Source organism: Cladophialophora immunda (genome assembly GCF_000835495.1).
Source record: "Cladophialophora immunda strain CBS 83496 unplaced genomic scaffold supercont1.1, whole genome shotgun sequence".
NCBI classification, from domain to species: Eukaryota; Fungi; Ascomycota; class Eurotiomycetes; order Chaetothyriales; family Herpotrichiellaceae; genus Cladophialophora; species Cladophialophora immunda.
In genome coordinates, this window is record NW_015622541.1 from 2,641,702 (window position 1) to 2,659,046 (window position 17,345).

At 54.2% G+C, this 17,345-nt stretch overlaps 4 protein-coding genes across 5 annotated transcripts; 2 read left to right on the plus strand and 2 right to left on the minus strand.

Annotated features, from left to right (window-relative positions):
- Positions 1-601: 601 nt before the first annotated feature.
- PV07_00783 lies at positions 602-3,566 on the minus strand. Of its 2 annotated transcripts, XM_016387263.1 has the most exons (2): positions 3,337-3,566; positions 602-3,271 (listed from the first exon to the last, which is right to left on the minus strand). In XM_016387263.1, exon 2 carries the CDS (start codon positions 3,190-3,192, stop codon positions 958-960), a length of 2,235 nt encoding a protein of 744 aa, XP_016254191.1. In that variant the 5' UTR covers positions 3,193-3,271; positions 3,337-3,566; the 3' UTR covers positions 602-957. The 2 variants fall into 2 exon arrangements, with proteins under 2 accessions (XP_016254191.1, XP_016254190.1); XM_016387262.1 differs by having other exon boundaries at positions 602-3,566.
- A 572-nt stretch (positions 3,567-4,138) lies between these two features.
- On the plus strand, positions 4,139-5,485 carry PV07_00784 (uncharacterized protein; the record flags this gene model as incomplete). Its single annotated transcript, XM_016387264.1, has 1 exon — positions 4,139-5,485. One exon carries the CDS (start codon positions 4,139-4,141, stop codon positions 5,483-5,485), a length of 1,347 nt encoding a protein of 448 aa, XP_016254192.1.
- Positions 5,486-6,594: 1,109 nt separating this feature from the next.
- On the plus strand, positions 6,595-8,989 carry PV07_00785 (uncharacterized protein; the record flags this gene model as incomplete). The annotated part of the gene is made up of 1 exon (XM_016387265.1): positions 6,595-8,989. One exon carries the CDS (start codon positions 6,595-6,597, stop codon positions 8,362-8,364), a length of 1,770 nt encoding a protein of 589 aa, XP_016254193.1. The 3' UTR covers positions 8,365-8,989.
- Positions 8,732-11,843, minus strand: PV07_00786 (uncharacterized protein). Its single transcript, XM_016387266.1, has 2 exons — positions 11,194-11,843; positions 8,732-11,137 (listed from the first exon to the last, which is right to left on the minus strand). The coding sequence occupies exons 1-2, from the start codon at positions 11,337-11,339 to the stop codon at positions 9,658-9,660; spliced, it is 1,626 nt and encodes a 541-aa protein (XP_016254194.1). The 5' UTR covers positions 11,340-11,843; the 3' UTR covers positions 8,732-9,657.
- Between the last annotated feature and the right edge of the window lie 5,502 nt (positions 11,844-17,345).

Consider the following 17,345-nt stretch of genomic DNA (forward strand, 5'->3'; position numbering starts at 1 on the left):
AGTTCCTTTACATGTTAGCTACCTAGTACTTTACCTGCTCATCAACTGTGACACGGTCGAGTGGACGTGTTTTCAGCCCACCCACCGCAAAGGCACTGGGCCATACTCTCGCCGCGGATGGGCAGTTGAGAAAGATAGAAACACACGGTGCAGGAAATGCTCCGGCGAATCATGTCCTCATTCAGACATCGTTCTCGCCTTGCCGGGGGGGGTGTCCGGTCTAGCACCTAGCCAGAGTGCCCACAGCACCGATGTAAGTTCAACCCTCTTGCTTACAACAAACAAATGCTGTAGCGAGTACGAGGCACCAGAGAGAAAATCGCACTGTTCGAACCCCCACGACAAGCCTCCCCCTCCCCCTCTCGGTGCCCCTCCCCCCACTCGCTCAACACACCCAGAACAACACAACACAACACAACGCAACACAACCGGCGACTCTCCCGAGCTGGCCGAGGCCAAGAATGCACCGCCGCTCATCGGAGACGGATGGCCCTCTTTCTTACCTACCTACCTAGGTCCTGCTGCTAGGTACCTACTAGGTATACATATCTACAGATACGAGGACGTGTCACCCTTCTTTTGCCAGAACACGGCTCTTCTGCGCTTCGGGTTTCGATGCCCCGAACTGCGTCGTGCCACGCCCACGCCTCTGGTCGTCGATTAATTTATGATAGGAGATGTCCTCTACCGACTGCTGTACCCCAAAGCCATGAAGCATTCTATGGCTTCTCTCAACTCCAGCTCGACCATTGGCAGGGTGTCCCAACTGCGAAGACATCTCAAGAAATTGGCGAGAAGAAAAAACCTCCTGGATTGGTCACCGAATCTTCGCCTGTCGAATAAATTCTCGGTCAAAATAGTGGCAGCAGGTACATAATATTACAGGCCATCATCTGGCTTCACATGCATAGATCCTCTTCGTCTCTCACACTCCGACAAGAAATATTCCAGGAACCCTCAATCGTCATCGTCGTCGTCGTCACCCTCTGCATAACTTACAGCCTTCCTCTTAGCTCGCCTTCCGCTCAAAGTCCGCGTTGGTGCTCTCCGGCTGACTTTAACAGCTGGAACGGCCTCCTCTGCATCTGTAAGATCCGGCATCTCGAGGTCTTGCTCTTCCTCGTTCTCCTCTTCGCCGTCGAGAGTAGAGGCTTGGTCGCTCGTACTGGGTGTCAACACGGCCCGAGTGGCACTCTTCTTATTCTTCACGCCGTCACCTGCACGAGGTGCCCGGACCGGTTTCTGCTTTTTCGTCTTGGCCATGTTATACACGCTCTCTGATTTGGTAGAATTGGGCTTTGTTGCTCCAGGAATCTCGTCCATGTCGACCACCTCAGAAGGAACTGACTTGGCTGTCGACGCGGGTGTCTCTGCCTCTGCGGACGCTTCCCTTGCAGCCTGCCAGGCAGCTTTCTCTGCTCTTCTTAATGCCGCTCGCTCCGCTGTCGTCTTTGCCTTTGCTGGGTCTCGAGGCTTTACCTCTCTTTTCTTTGGACGCAACCATTCTTCCATACCCGGCGGCCAGTAGACTCGCCCCTCGGGACCACCCAAGCTGACCTCGCATTCTGGGATCAGAGGCGGCGGCTGGGCTTCCCCACCAGCATCCTCATCGTCATCATTTTCGACCAATTCTCCCCCGTCTTCCTTGGTCTGGCGCTTCTTTCGCGGACTTTTCTTCTTCTTCGGAGGTTTCCACGCCTTATTTTCGTCGTTGCGTACATACGGTGTGATGTCATTGAAGGTGTCGAACCCAGGTAACTTGAAGGTGCGCATCAGTTCGAAGACGGCTTGTTCTTTGTCCTTGGCTTCGATCATCAGATCCATATCCGGCGGACAGGGCGGAAGTGTGGCAGGCCGCGGGTTATGCTTCCGCCGCTGTCGTGCGGTAATTGCCGATGGGACAGGCTCTGAGTAGTGCATTTTTTGCGTGATGCCCTTTTTGGTCCATGTAGCTGTGATCCTGTCATATAAGCTCATGATGTCCAATGTACCTTCGCGCAACTTGTCTGCATCAAAGACAATGTTGTGATGGTGGAAATCCAGAACAAGCGGAATGTTGAGCTCTTCACACACCGGCAGGAGATCATGCACGCTGTAGCTGACATCGTCATTCTCGAGAACCAGACGGTTTTTGATCCCTTGTGGTAACTTGACGTAATTCTCCTTGAATCGAGCGATTGTGGCAGCCTTGTCGCCAAAGACTCCACCCATGTGCAAGATCATCACGGCGTCTCGATTCAGCTGCGGCGGCAACCTCAGAAGGTCGAGCATCTCGCAATGGTAGTCAAGATCGCGGAGTGAGGCTCGTATCACCTCCTTTCGTGGTGAGCCTAATTGCGTAAATTGACCCGGGTGTGTCGTCAGGCGGTGACCGAGCTCAGCAGCCACGCGACCCGCTTCTGCAAGCGCCTCTGAAGCAAACGGAGCAAGCTTGTACCCGTAGACGTCGTGGCTGGCAAATGGAAACATTTCAGACGACAGGCGGAGGAACTTGATGCCGTATCGGTCGTTCCAGCGCAACATCTTGACAATATCCCGCGCATTGGCACGACCCAGTGCTTCCACATACTCTTGCCCCCGAGCCATGTCCGCCGGCTGATCCTTGTCTGGACGATTTTTGGTGGGATGTTCTGGCAGCGTAGGATCTTTCAGCGGATGGCGGTGCTCGAGTATTGAAGCGATGCGACATGTCCGTGACGAGAAGACTGGTGGGTTCGCGGCGCGGAGGTAGGTATTTAGACAGGCGTAACCCAACCGGCCCTTCCAGGGCAATGGGAGGTACGAGCTATTTACTGGAGGTGGCCGGGACAAGGCTTCCTTCAGCTCTTCGGGGTTGGCTTCCTCATCTCCTTCAGCTTCAGGATCTTCTCGGTCTAGCCTGTCCCCTCTCTTCGGCGCAGCTTTGGCGTGGGCGCTTGATCTTGGAGGTGTCCTAGCATCTTCGCCCTCAGCTTCTGCTTTGATCTTTGCTTTCTTGCTTGCCACAATGTCAGATTCAGGCTTCTCTGCATCTGGCGAAGCGCGGAGAGCATCCAGGCCATCCTCGATACGGTCATTTGTGTCTGGGTTAGTGTCAATCGTGGCAGGGGTGGCAGCGGAGGCTCTTCGGGAACTAGTCCGTCGAGTTGATGCAGGAGCCGATATGCCAGAAGCCACGAAAGCGACATTGGTTGATCTCTTTCGTTTGGGCATCGCATTGAGTGGCGATGGCAAAGCTCTTAGCGAAGAACTATGGCGGGCATGGAATGTAGTTGCCGGGGCAGTATGGCCTCTGAGAGCGAGCAGTCGACGGTTGATACCTCTTCGAAACAAACGCGGAGGAGATGAAAGACTGACCATGCGATGTATCTCTGAAGTCTATGAGCTTGACTACAAGGAAGAAAAATAGCCACGATGCATAATTCCCCTTGCAGGCCGCAGCGTTGTGGTGGCCAGCCAATTCTCTGGTCACGACGTCATGACTTTTCGGTGTCGTGCATGCACCTCGCGCACCTGCGCCTGGTACCTACACGCGACATTCGAGATCAAATTGTCACACCCATATCCGCGTCGCTTGAGGACCATCTCGGTAGGCGAAAAGACAAGACTCCGTCTCTCTGGATCACTGCCAATAAATGGCCTGTTCCTCATGGCAAAGTGGCGCACACCTAAACCTCTTTCCTGCACCCATCGATCCATCGAGCCATCTCAAAGGGTCTCGCCCGCTGCAGGGATCAATAAACGGACAGGCTTGGGTGGAACGGCTGATGACCTCCTCGCTACCTAGGTAGCTTCTCCATCCCAGTGGCAAACGGCTATTCTGATTTGTCCTGCGGGAAACAGTGTCAATGTGCTCCGCCACCGAATCATGGAACCCTTTATCCGCCCAAGGGCGAACTGAGAACTCCTCCTCATCCTCCTGAGATGGCAGAGAACATCTCCTACTGTGCTGGAGAGTCAGCATCGGTTCATGTCCTCCTCCAACCGTTGATTCTACGGCTTGGCCAACGCCCATCGCACCACTTCCATGATTTATGATGGCTGTCTAAGAGTTGCTTGCCTGGTTGCTTGATTGTGTGCTTGTCGTTCTTGTCCGCCTTGGAAGATACGACTCCGCATTTCTTACAGCCGATATCTCGGCTCATCACACGACTACACAATGCCAGTTATTGCCAGTTTCCGCAGAAAGCTTTCGCGAACCAAGTCGGCACCTGACCCCGTCGAAGTCGTGGCAGAAGATCAGGACAATTTGCAGCCATGGCCCAGCAAAGCGTTGTCCTTGACACCCTCCGACGAACAGCTCGTGGCTAAGCTAGCTTTCTCTCCGGAAACGGCCATTATCGAACGAGCGCCTCGCCAACAGACCCCCTCGGTGGGGACCAGATGGTCCGAGCGGACAGTCTTCAACAATGTCGAGTCGGGCTTTCTTGCACTGCCCACGGAGCTCCTGATGTTCCTTCAGCTGTACTTGAACCCCAGTAGCGAGGTCGCCCTCCGTCATACTTGCTCGAGGTTCTTTCATCTTTACAGCACGCCATCATTTGTCTTGACTGGGAAAGAGCTGTTTGATTTCCTGTGCATGACTGAACGAGATCAGGACCCGACTGAACTGGATAAGCTGGTGTGCGGCAAGTGTCAGATGCTCCATCTCCGGTCGACTTTCCCTACGTCAGAGATCAAACGGGAATCTACTTTGCGAGATTGTAGACAGGTCTGGCTATGTCCGCATCGTCACCTTGGTTACCAGAAGACGATCCGCAACATCAAGGCCGGGGTGGAATCGCCATTCCGAGTTGAAACACTAGAGCCATGTTCGAGGTGCAGAAACTCTATTCGCAACAGGTCTGTTGCCGACCGACCGGAAAAAGGCACCTCAGTAATGGACCTAGAGAACCCCAAGGCCGAGTCTCTTTTAATTTCCAAAGTCGCCCTCCTCCAAGCACCATCGCCTCTGTATAACACAAGAACAAGCGGTGGTAGTGGCATGTACAAAGAAGTGTTCCAGGTCAAGGATGTTTCCAGTGCTCTGCAAGGGCTCGACTTCCGACTTTGCCCTCATTTGAAGCTCGGTGATCCCTACATCCTCAGCAAGTTCTGCAGAGCATGCATTAATACCCAACGCCTCCCACCAGGAGTCAAGGGCCCACCTTGTATCAATGAGTCAAAGCGAGAGTTTGGAGACAGCCGGGCTGGCGCGAAGTGTAAGGGGACCTGCTTTACTCGAGGCTGCAAAACACAGTTTATGTTTCAAGCTCGCGAAAGTCTTTCACCCGATGCCTCTGGGAGACGACAAGTCTGGCTCATTATTGTTGTGTATCGCTGGCTCGGCCCGCTGTTGAGTGCTGGTCGGGACACGACCTGGACTGGTCACACCATCGACCATCAAGAACGGAAGGAGATGCGCGTAAAATGGGCCGAGTGGGAAAAGGCGACTCGATCTGGAAGACAATGCATGCCGAATTGGAGTATTTGCCTCCTCCACCCGGAAGATTCGAATTTGCGCTGAGATGAGATGTTTGGACACCATAACAACGACAGCCAGACGCGTCGAGTTGTGACAGCAACGGTGGGGAACCTGCGGCGTTGGAGCATTGTGTATGTCACTCCTGCATTATCCTTCGCGGTTGAATTTAATAGGGACATGGCCTCTTCTGAAGTTCAACTTGATTGCGACGTGGACCTTCTTCGCAAAGCCGGCATCATGGGTTACTGGAGCCGCAACACCGAAAAGACCAAGAGAATGGACGACCATCTTTGCCAGATGAATGGTACTTGGTCGAAGCAAGCCGAATTGTATCAGAAAAGGTGAACTGCATTCTGCGATCAGCAGCACAACAGATTATCCACAGCAGACTGGAACAATTTATTGACAAACAGAATCCGATCGACATCCCTACCAGGGAATAGTCCAAATTGGCGCTTCAGCCCACAGAAACCTAAATTAATATTGTTCGCATTGCCCCGGATTTCTTGAGTTTGTATGAGGCTCGAGCCGATCGTCGATAGGCTTTTGGTGGCTTGCGATAGGCGACCTCGTCGCCATAACAACGATTGCGGGGGTCATTCGGGGGTTTCTCTGCAATTCATGCTAGCATCGAGCATGGAGCCCAAGCATCAAGCGCTCTGGCCTTTCCTGGGCCGGATGACTGTCACGCTGGGGCAGGGGATCGACAACATTCTTTGTGGTGACTTCCCAGGCCACGCTTGAGTCTCCTCTATTCCCTTTTAGCTTGTCGCGCTTGGACGCTGGGTCCAGAGCGGCATGTCATCGAGCTTTGTCCAGCATTTAGTACGCCATCTCAAGAAATCGATGAGAAACAGCATTACTTGGTGTGGCAATGTCGAGGTATATGTGGGCACGTTTGAAATATACATAAGGGAAACGTTACGTCGCTCACAACCGCAAAATCACAACCGTCCCTTGATCAAGTTCGGTCGCTTCCTTCAACCCCCTGACCATCCAAATCCATTGATCTCAAGCGACGCTGCTATCCGTGTGCTCATTCTCTTGTCCCTCCTCCCTCTTGCATCGATACAGGCTCTTGGCCTAGATCGTCCATCCTTCTCCCCCTCCTGAGGTTTCACCCCTTTGCTAGTTCTCAGATCGGGAACACAATGTCTCGCTTTCTACACACTTCCCTTGCCCTCTCCATGTTATGGCTGCCTCTCTGCACTCAAGCCCATATGCAGTTGAGTTGGCCATACCCCCTACGGAGTCCCCTGGATCCCGATGTCCCCGTTGATGAGAAAGATTATAATATGGTGGCTCCGCTGTTTGCTGACGGTTCTAACTTTCCATGCAAGAATTACGAGAACGACACAGATGGCTATGTGACCAAAGCGACTTACCTAGCCGGCGGCACCTACGACATGTGGTTGAATGGGACGGTCGAACATGACGGAGGGTCTTGTCAACTATCGCTGTCGTACGACAACGGAGCTACGTTCAAAGTCATCAAATCCATGATAGGCGGATGCCCTCTGACACACACCTACAACTTCACGATCCCGAGCTTTGCGCCTTCGTCCGATTCGGCGCTCTTTTCGTGGTCTTGGTTCAATCTTGTCGGAGATCGAGAGATGTATCAAGGGTGTGCGAGAGTCCAGATTGTCGGTGGCTCGAGCGGACGGCATCGACGAAGCTCCCCTTACAGACGACAGGCCTCTCAATTCGACCGCCTACCGAATATGTTCGTGTGCAACGTTGGCAACGGCTGCCAGACCATCGAGCGACAAGAGGTGGTCTTTCCAGATCCCGGTAACGATGTTGTCTATGGTCAGGATGCCATCGTTCCCGATCCAGGTCCGGGGTTTATTATTGAGGACGCTGTTGCTTCGACTACCACTGGAACTCTCACGACAACCACGACGTCTAGCAGCTTGGATTTTCCCTCATTGACAACAACGTTTACAAGTCAGACTACTTCATCTTCATTGACTGAAACGACAACCCCGGATCCTGCATCCTCGACATCTGCCGCCACCACCACCACCACCACCACCACCACCACATTCGCGCCCGACACAGCTGCCTTTTTTCTCACGACTTCTTCGACCACTCTCGCTCCCTTCCCGTTGACCAACGCGTCAACCACTTCCTCTCCAGTTCTCTTGGGGACTGGGGTCCTGTATGTCAACGGGACAGGAAGCGTGGTGGACAATCTTGCCAATTCCACGACTACTTCTGCCGCTCTGACCACAACCTCAACCTCCCTTGCCCCCTTCCCACTAACCAACAGCTCAACTGTTACCTCCCCTCTTCCTTCGGGAACCGGGATCCGGCTTACTAACGTTTCAAGCGTCGCGCTATATAACCTTGATGATTCGACGACTTCCTCGATGATGACGACCACGACCACGACCACGACCCCAACGACACTCACCACGATGAGACCGACTACGACGACAGATGATTTTGCGATAGACTTCATGACTACGATGACGACTCGCACGACCTCGACCACCAGAAGAACGACCAGCACTTTCTCCACGTTGACGACAAGCGTTACTCGACCAACGACATTTACGACTTTAATACGCCTCGTCACCAGCAGCACCACCACCACCACCACCACCACTTCTCCCACCTCCCTCCCCCTCCCCTGCGTCCCCGGGACATTCGCGTGCAACACCCCCTCTAGCTTCTCGCAGTGCGTCGGCACCGACACCGGAACGACGTACATCTTCATGGGCTCCGTGGCCCTCGGCACGACGTGCGTCAACGGCCAAATCATCCGCGAAAACGACGGCCCGTGCACCCCCAACGGCGCGCTGTTCTGCAACGGCGACAGGGCGTTTTACCTGTGCGACCAGGGCGGACTCGTGGAGATGGGCCCCGTCGCGCCCGGGACGGTCTGTCGCAACGGCGTCATCGTCGCTGCTTGAATGGAACCTGTTTGTTTCAAGAACGAGAACGAGAAGAGTCACGCCACGCATTGGGTTTGTTTCACTGTCTACGATACCACCAGATGATCTTTTTTTCGAGGATACATGGGAGGGGAGATTAAAGGGAAAGAAGGCAAGGCGTTCTTGGAGGAGGAGGCGTCCTGTCCTGAGGCGTCAGGTTCTCGAGGCCGAATCCGTTGGGATCTTGATCCTCACTTTTCTGCCTCTACCCGGCGTTAGTGGTTCATCCTTTTTGGGGTTTCTTGGGAAAGGGGGGCCTTGGGATTCAGCATGGCATGGCATGGCATGGCAGGTTGGGGGATAATGGGTTGGCATTGAGGTAATACGGGACGGATAAAGGCGTTCGGGGAAATTCCAGCATCCCACGAACACGGACCAACAGCACAGAGGGTTGTGTTGTGTTAGCACTCTTCATTATGTATTTAGGGGGCGCACGACAGGCAGACTGGCGTACGGCACGAGGGCATACGAACACGCAGGGCGATGAATACCCGTTGAGAATGATATCTGGCAACGGACCAATGCGATCAATAATCCCCCAAATCACAAGTTCACGACCTGCTCCGGTATCACATCAGAGGACAAAATGCCAATCACAGCAGGTCTTTTGATATAAATGCTCTTTCTCTCTCTCATCTGTCTGTATTCATGGCTCACTCCTGACCGCCCGAGTGCTTGGAACTCTGCCCTACCCTACCCTATCCCTCAGTCCTCGAGTGCTGGCTAGGCTGTTTTTCTTTTGCCAGTAAGCCTGTCCGATAGAGTTGTCGCTTTCATGCTGTCTCCTCTCATCTGTAGGTTCGGTTCCAAGCCCCCCCAAATGCGGTCCTCCCCGTCCCGTTCACCAAGCACACCGAATATGGAATCACAACGACGCCAGAAAGCTTTTCACTAGACCAACGCGCTTGCTCATCACCATGCGACGTCAACATTGAGCACTGGACATCGAGCATCGAGCATAAAGTACTCCAAGCTGGTAGAGGGCTATACACAATGGGTATCAACTGAAGGCATAGAAGGTAACAACAACAACATCGATAACGCATAACCAACAAAGATCCAACTCGGTACCGAGCAAAAGCGCTGCTGACAAGGCCTTGTTCTGCGATCCAAGTCGACGCCGACTCCTGGAAGTGTGCTTTTTGTGTGACATATTACTGGATTATTGGGTACTGTAGTTTTCGTCGGACCGTGAGCCACCATCCCGAAAACGCCCTTGCTAACTGCATGTCGTCGTAAAATCAGCATGATTTGGACACTGGGCCGATTTTCTTATATCGGTGGAGCACCGCCTGAGCCGCTTTCGGTAGATGTATCGCCTTCTACCGTCTTCTTCCAGGCTTCCGGTAGGCAAACACAGACCAGAGGGAAGGCCTTGATCTCGCCCGGCGGAGTAGGAGATTCTTCTCGAGTGGTGGAACCATTCGACACACCGCTGTCTCGCTGCACCTTATGCTTGCCATCGTAGTCTTCCGCCCGGTCATTGATCCGCACTCCCGTTGCCCAGCCGTCATCCCAGATGCCGACTACTTTCAACATGTCACCACGTTCCAGTTCAAACTCGTCTCCTGCTCGAGGTTGATATGCCCATAACACCGAGACTTTATCTCCAGGATGAATATCGTCGTTAGAGTAATAATCCTTGAAGAACGGCAACTGCTCTGATTGACCACTGGCAACTCCTTCTGGGGATGAGAAGTCGCCGGGAGATGATCCATGTTGTGAATCGCTGCCCGGAGAGCCGTTAGCTTTCATCGCGCCAACTGCCCCCAGCGCCTTTTCGCGCGATTCGGGACTGTCGCCGTATGGGTCTGTATGAGAGGTGTAATTGCGTGGTCCGACTGTAGGTCCAACGCCTGGTTGGTCATCCTGCAGTGCGGACATGCGAGCGACCCGTCCGCCTGGCAAGACCTCATATCCTTGCTGCGACATGGGTTGATTGTATGAAGCAGACACCACACCCTTCCTTTGAGGTGACGGTTGGTTGAGAACACTGCCTGCTTTGCTTTCGCCGCGTCTGCGACGCAGACATATGAAGCACAGAATGATTACGGCAAGTAGGAGGAGAAATCCCAGCACAGAGCCGACAACGATTCCAGCAATCGCTCCGCCACTTAAACCACCGCCTCCATGGCTAGCGGCAGCGGTTGGGCTCGAGGTAGGTGAAGAAGTCGGGCTGGTGGTAGAGGAGAAGAGGTTGGAAATGGTGGAGAATACAGGAAGCGTAACATCCTGGCATCGGCCGGTGGCGTTGGAAGTCAAGCAGCAGGAGTCTGTCCCATTGACGGTGCTTGAGCGACAGAAGCTACACAGACCCATCAAATTGCCGCCGAACCCACAGTTGTCAGGTTCGTTCGACTCCCCTGTGATACAGCTGCCACTAATAGAATTGGCAGGCAAAGCACAGTTGGTGAAGTCAGCTCTGAGTTCGTCAGCATAGTCGTTGTTGCGACCCGTGCATAGGTCGCTCGAAACGATTTGTTCCTCGCTCAGCGCCAATTCGGCACAGGAATCGGCGCACAGCGGTTCGGAGTCGGCGGTGGATAGACCGCAGGGCGTCCTTGAGTTCTGGATGATGCCATTGCAGAGAAAGCTGGTCGTATAACGGGCGTAATAGCTGGATGTGTTACCCAGATTGACATTGTCACAACCAAAGATATTGACGTATTTTGTCTGTACATATTGCTCATCCACATATTGACTTAATTGGGTATCGAAGCTCTCGGTCGACGTGACAAAAGCAAGGAAGGGACTGGAATCGCGTTAGGGCCTCTCATCCTGGGGCCGAAGAAAACAAGGGTCACTCACTATAAGGCAACCAAAGTAGGGTCTGTCGATATTGAAGAAGAGTTGAAAGCAGGACACGTCGTCGAACCAGCCAGCGATATGCAGCTCTGCGCAAACACACCGGGAGCGAAAAGGGCCAATGCGCCCAAGGAACGAGGTTTCTTCATGCTCTTGGGGGAGATGGTCCGTCAACCGTGGGTGAATGGATTGGGCAACTGAAGCTTCCCAATGCGAATATCCAAAATGTAACCACCTCTTTCGAGCTCCAGCTCATGCTGAACTCATCATTCTTCCCACAAGCGCTCTGGCTGTTGTCGCGATCGGGCCCCCCTCTGCCAGGCTACAAAACTGAAGGCTCGGCGAGGGTGCTGGAAGCTGGAAGCTGGAAGCCGGAAGCGAGGCCGTCGAGCTTTGACAGGCCGTGACAGATTCGAGTCACGAGTGGAGCGGTGGAAGAGGGACAACAAAGCGTTGCAACTGAAAGAAGCCGTGTATTCCAAAAGTGTCGAATGACGCAGAAGAGAAGGACAGCGAAACGAGCGACTGTTGGTCAGAGGTCTGTCGAAAAAGCTCCGGATAAAGAGAGACCCTGGGAGCGGATTGGAGGCAAAACAAAAGCAAGGTGAGAAGATGCAGATGGAGAGAGTGTGGAAGAGGTAAGAGATCGGGAGGAACTGGCAGAGCACGCAGCCGTGATTGGGGACTCAAGGGCTCCTGGGGCCCAGCGGCTACTGCAGAGCCCGGCAGAGCAGCGTCCCTGCCACGGCGAAAACACGCAACTTGCCAGTAGTTGGGCACATGCAACTGGTGCAACTGCGACCTGCTAACGGACTTGCCTACCACCTAGCCACGCAGCGACGGGTGGGTTGTGCAGCGTGGCCGGGGCGATCGCTGCCACCAAAGCGTTCTCGTTGATCGGCACACCGAGGACAACAGCCGGGGCAGCTAGCCGGGCCAGGTAAAGCCCAGGGCCCTAAAGCTGGACCAGGACCAGCCTCTCGCGCCAGCTCACACCTGAAGGGCTGCATGGCCCTGGTGGCTCCAGGTGGCTCCAGGTGGCTCCCGGCTAATTGAAGCGCTTGCCCTGTTCCTCTCACTTTGCAATTTCGCGGGACTCGCTTCATCTCGACCTCTGCTCCTGCAGTCTCATGCCTCCCACTTCTCCCTGGTTGCGCTTCTGTCTTTGAAACAAAAACAATCTTCTCGTTTTCTCTGAGTGTTGGGCAGGCACAACTGCTTGAGAGGAGTACGACTGCTATGAGCCGGAAAGGAGCATCTGCTGTGTAGGTTCGGCAAGCCACCCGCGGGCATCACCTCGACCCCCTCTGTCCCTCCTCTGTTGCGCCTCCAGCCAGTACAGTTGCCAGCAAAACGCCTGCTTGAGTCTCTAACCGAGACTCCGAAACCTTGCCAGACTTGCGGCAGAATGGGCAGTTCGTTTGAGGATGGTCTGAAGTCAAGATTCGATGGTGTTGGTGATGCAGTGGATTCCTTGGTGGAGGGGAAATTGCATGGCGTTGCAGCCACTCACGCCAGGCTTTGAGTTATCAAATCCACACAACGTTGAACAAAGATGGTGCCAGTCCCCGGCAGTTGGCTCCATTCAGCTTTACTGGCCAGTCATCCCTCCAGACTCTGTTGTCCCTCTCGCCTGTATCAGCATTCTTGGAGATCGGAGACATCCTCGCCCCCAAACGATTCCTCCTACGAGGTCGACTAATCGTCCACTCCTACCACCAGTGTACGCTTCCTTTCGTCCACCACTTCAGGCTTCGGTCTTCCTTCAAACATGGCGTCAACGTCCCAACCGTTGCGAACCTTCTCCAGAAAGCTACTGATGGATGATCTTTTTCCGGGGGCGGACCTTTAAAAATTCATTGGATATACACTTCGAACCCTAATGCAACTGCATGCTGCACGCTGATGTCAGGGTGCAGGTGCTTAGATTTAACTGAAATGCAGGTACTCCATACTTTGGAGCAAACTCAAAGGACTTCTTTGGTCGTTCCAATACTCCGGTTGCACATCAATCCCGAAAAGAGAAGAAACGTGCCTCAAGAGCCAGAATATCCCGTCCCAATACGGACTGGCTGCCGCAGTTTCGGATGCGTTGAAAAGCTACAGGTCTCTAGACAACCTTCGCAGACTTCGGCTGGCGAACGTGGCAAGTGGCCGATTAAGACTGACAATCCTAACCATGATGTGCGTAGAAGCACGGAGTCCTGCGTCACTCGTGAAGACCCTCGTGGGATCAATTACCGCATTTGCTGGCACTTGGGATTGCTCCAATATCTGTGTGGTATTGAGGAACATGCTGGCGCAACCATCGACACCGTCATATCCGTGTACGTGTCAGCCAGATTCTCAAGCTGCCTCAGCGACTCTTTCGGGTGTTGACTCTAATGTGGAGTGTCATTCTTTCTGAGTTTGCATTTTGGTGCTACCTATACCAAATGCGAATACCTATTGTACAAGGGTATCATGTCGATGCCGTTGCCAACGACATCTTCTATCTCGCTCCATCCATACATTCCAATTAAAACTGGACTGCATTGAGCACGTCTTCCACATCTTGCAGGCTTTCCTCTCCATACAAGTTCTTCCAACATTCCACAAGCTTTCGTGGTCCGAAGTTTCCATACAAGAATCGCTATGATGTTGCCCCAATCCCGGAGGCCCTGTACAACCTATTATTAACCCCAGATCGCCGTAATTACCAGACATGGCAGAACCCAGCACTTGGAGAATCTGCTTTTTTCCCAACCAGTGCATGTCGTGAATATCCAATCCCATGCAACATTGCCCGACCCGAGCATGCAGTCGTTTGGATATATTCCGTTCGGCGAAAGCCATTGCAGCAAATACAAGTCAATAGACCGGCCCAAACAAATCCATAATCCGTCATCCATTATCGCCTTCAAGAAGAAACTTGGTGGAAACGCTGTCGTCAAGACCTCGGGGCGGTGGTATCACATCGTGTCGTCGTGGTAATAGTCGTACAGAACATCGCATTTATCGTCGTCAGCTTCGTTCATATCGTCGTGTCAAACGCTTTTTCCTTGGGGTTTCCCTTCCTGTCCCCCTTTTCTGATTTGTCCTTGCCTTTCGAACAGGAGTGAAGGTTTCTGTCTGAAGGCTGGCGATTCAAGCCGGTTCGACTTGAATGAAACTCCTGAGAATCGCTCTGGCCGCGGGGTAGGAGCGGGCAGCCACCGAGTCCGCCTCCTCAATTCTTCTTCTTGCAGATCGCCTTGATCTTTTGCACCGTCTTCTTCCAGAGATTCTTGGTCTTTGCGCTGGCCTTTTTGAAGGCGCTGATTGTGGCACTCCCGCTGCTCGCAACCCCCGCCTTGGGGCATTCGACGGAGGTGCTCTGGGCACCGCTCGTCGTGGCAGTGGCAGTCGACGTTATGTCGACGCCGATTGCGGTGGAAGTCCCCCGCGCCTCCTGAACGGGTGGTCGGCGGCGCTTCGTCAACTTCCTCCTCTGCGTGGCTTTCCAGCTGGCGTGCCGGCAATCCTGGCGTGTGCGCTGGAATACCGGCAGGTGAGGGACAGGACGGAGTCGCTCCAGGTCTTCTGCGTCGACGCCTGTTTTCTCTCCCGCGCTGGTTTCTTCGTGGCTCTCCCCCTCGGGCGAGTCGTCGGATGACGTCCACGAGAACCGCGACACCTCGCTGGTGGGAGCCCACGTAATTGACGGCGGCGATGTAGATGGTGGCGAGGCAATACAAGGACAGTGCACGCCGTTAAAATCAGGCCACTTCTCAAGTGTAGAGTGTACCTGGTCCGGTCTGGCATCGCGCAGGACGTGGCGAACGGTCCCCAACGGTGGAGGATTGGGGCTGGCCGTCGCCCTCGATGCTGATGAAGATGAAGAAAGGACGAATCGGACACGGTGACGGTCATGTCGAGGGCGTGAAGCTGCCGAAAGGCCAATGGACACCGGCAATGGCTGCGGAGAGGGTACTTGTGCCGAGCTTGATCCAGGCTCCTCTCGCATAGTGGCCTCTGGAGAGGCACCGGCGACCACGCCAATACCGACATGGGCGACTTGGGGTTGCGCCGTGTTAGGGTCTACCACGTTGGCGACGATCTCCTCTTCAGTATCATGTCCATCGTTGACAATAGTAGACATGGCACGCACTGAGGCCACACCGTGCTCAACCCCCTCTTCTTCTATCCCGTCGATAACAGCGGCTCTTTCTAACGCACGTGCGTCCAGGTAGTTTTCGATACAAGTCCTCCGAAGGACACCCTGCCAGAAGTGTTCACCATTCGATCTTGCCATGACAAGGAGTCGGTTCCACGCTCGGAAGTAACGAAGCATGGAGGTATCGAGCCGTGTAGGCCTTCGATATGGAATCAGTGCCCTTGAGGCCGTCGCCTGGGACTGAGGCAAGGCTGTGCCATTTTGAGAGGCATCCACCGCATCTTGTCCGACGACTTCAGGGACGTCTTCGCTCCTAACAGCTGGTCTGTTCTCTTGCGACAGGATCCTGGTAGGAGGCACCGGAGCACGTTCCACTGGTACGTTGCCGAAACTTGCAGGCAGGCGATCGAAGTGCATCTCAGGGCTCCGTACAAGACCGAGTTGCTGACCAGGGAGAGTCATGGTGATAGCACCATTCGGGAACCGATGGACAACTGGTTGGGGTCCGCTTGGCAGAGGACCGGTTGGTGTCAAGACAATAACGGGGGGGTTCGACCTGGCGTCGAGGCCGCGATAACGAGGAGTTGGTGTAGGGATGCTGGGAGATTCGATGAACGTAGGCGCCAGAGACTCGGGGGTTGCCACTAACGTCGAAGTAGACGATGGACAAAGCGAGCTGGTGGGACTAGGGATGCGTCGAGCAACCCGGGGTGGAGTCACAGGACCTGGAGGAATATGTGATTTTGATGATGTGGTCGCTGTTTGCATCACTACCTCGATGGCGTCGAGACGAGTATGAAGACTGCTGGCCTGCGTGCGGACGGTAAAGGTGGGAAGCTCTTCTCCAGCCTCGTCATCTGCATCCGTCTCAGCATCTAGAGTAGGACCATATGTCGCTGGGTGCTCTTCTCCAAAATACATGTCGTCAATTCCAGCAACCTCAGAGATCGCCGCGCCCTCGCCTTGAGAGTGTTGTGGATCACCAAGAGCACTTTCTGCGCCACCACAGAAGTTGTCACTCTCGTCGTCTGTGGCGGCCTTTGACTCGGCATCTTCATTGTCAGATATCAGTAGAGATGTGTCAGGGGTGCTCCTCGGGCTAACACTTGAAGCCCGGGAATGCTCGACGGTTGTAGAGACCGACGAGGAGGACACGCGGCGATCATCGCCGTTTTGGACATTCTCCGTGTCTTCAGCTTCTTGTTCCATGGCTGGCTTATTGTTGCCAGACGGCTGGTTTTCATCTTCACACACGGCAGCAGGGGAGTGGGCCTCGGGCGCACCCGCTGATGGTGGAAGAGGGGGAGTAATGCTTTCCTCGTCCCCTTCCTCTTCGTCGTCGGCCCAACGAGCCGCAACAGGTCTATCTTCTATCGCAGCAAGACGGCGCTTCCACTCTTCACGTGAGAGCGAGCCTCCTGTTGTATATCGACCAGGAACGACAATCTCGCTGGACGGACCAGGTTCCTGCATTGGCAGAGCGATTGTGGTGGGTCGTCCGACATGGCGTGGAGCTGAGTGACGCAGAGAGGACGAGGGAGTCCAGCGGTGAGGTGTAAAGACCGATGCTTCCTCGACATCTTCATAGGTGAAACAAGAGAGACCTAGCCTCGACGGCTTGCGGCCCTGTGCGAGCCGGGCATTGAATGCAGCCTTGCGAGCTGCATCCTCTGCCTCTTTTTCCTGCGTGGCGGCAGTGATGATGTCGACCCGATGTGCGAAGCTCTCGGTGATTCCGTTGATCATGATGGTCTCGGCAGGGTCGGGATAAGACCATGGATCCAGAGGATCGGCCACAATGTGGTATTCTTCAGGGCCATAGTGGTCATGGACCCACCAGCCGTGTTGGCTGTAGATTTTCTCACACTGTCCTATGCAGGCGTTCTCCAGCTCGGACCCGCGAAGGCATTCCAAAATCTCACTCTCGCCGTAGTAGCAGACAGGGTCGAGCAGCTGCTGGGCACATTCCATCACGGTGGTCTTCCAAAGCCCGTTGGGGGTGGTGACATTGAGGTGCTTT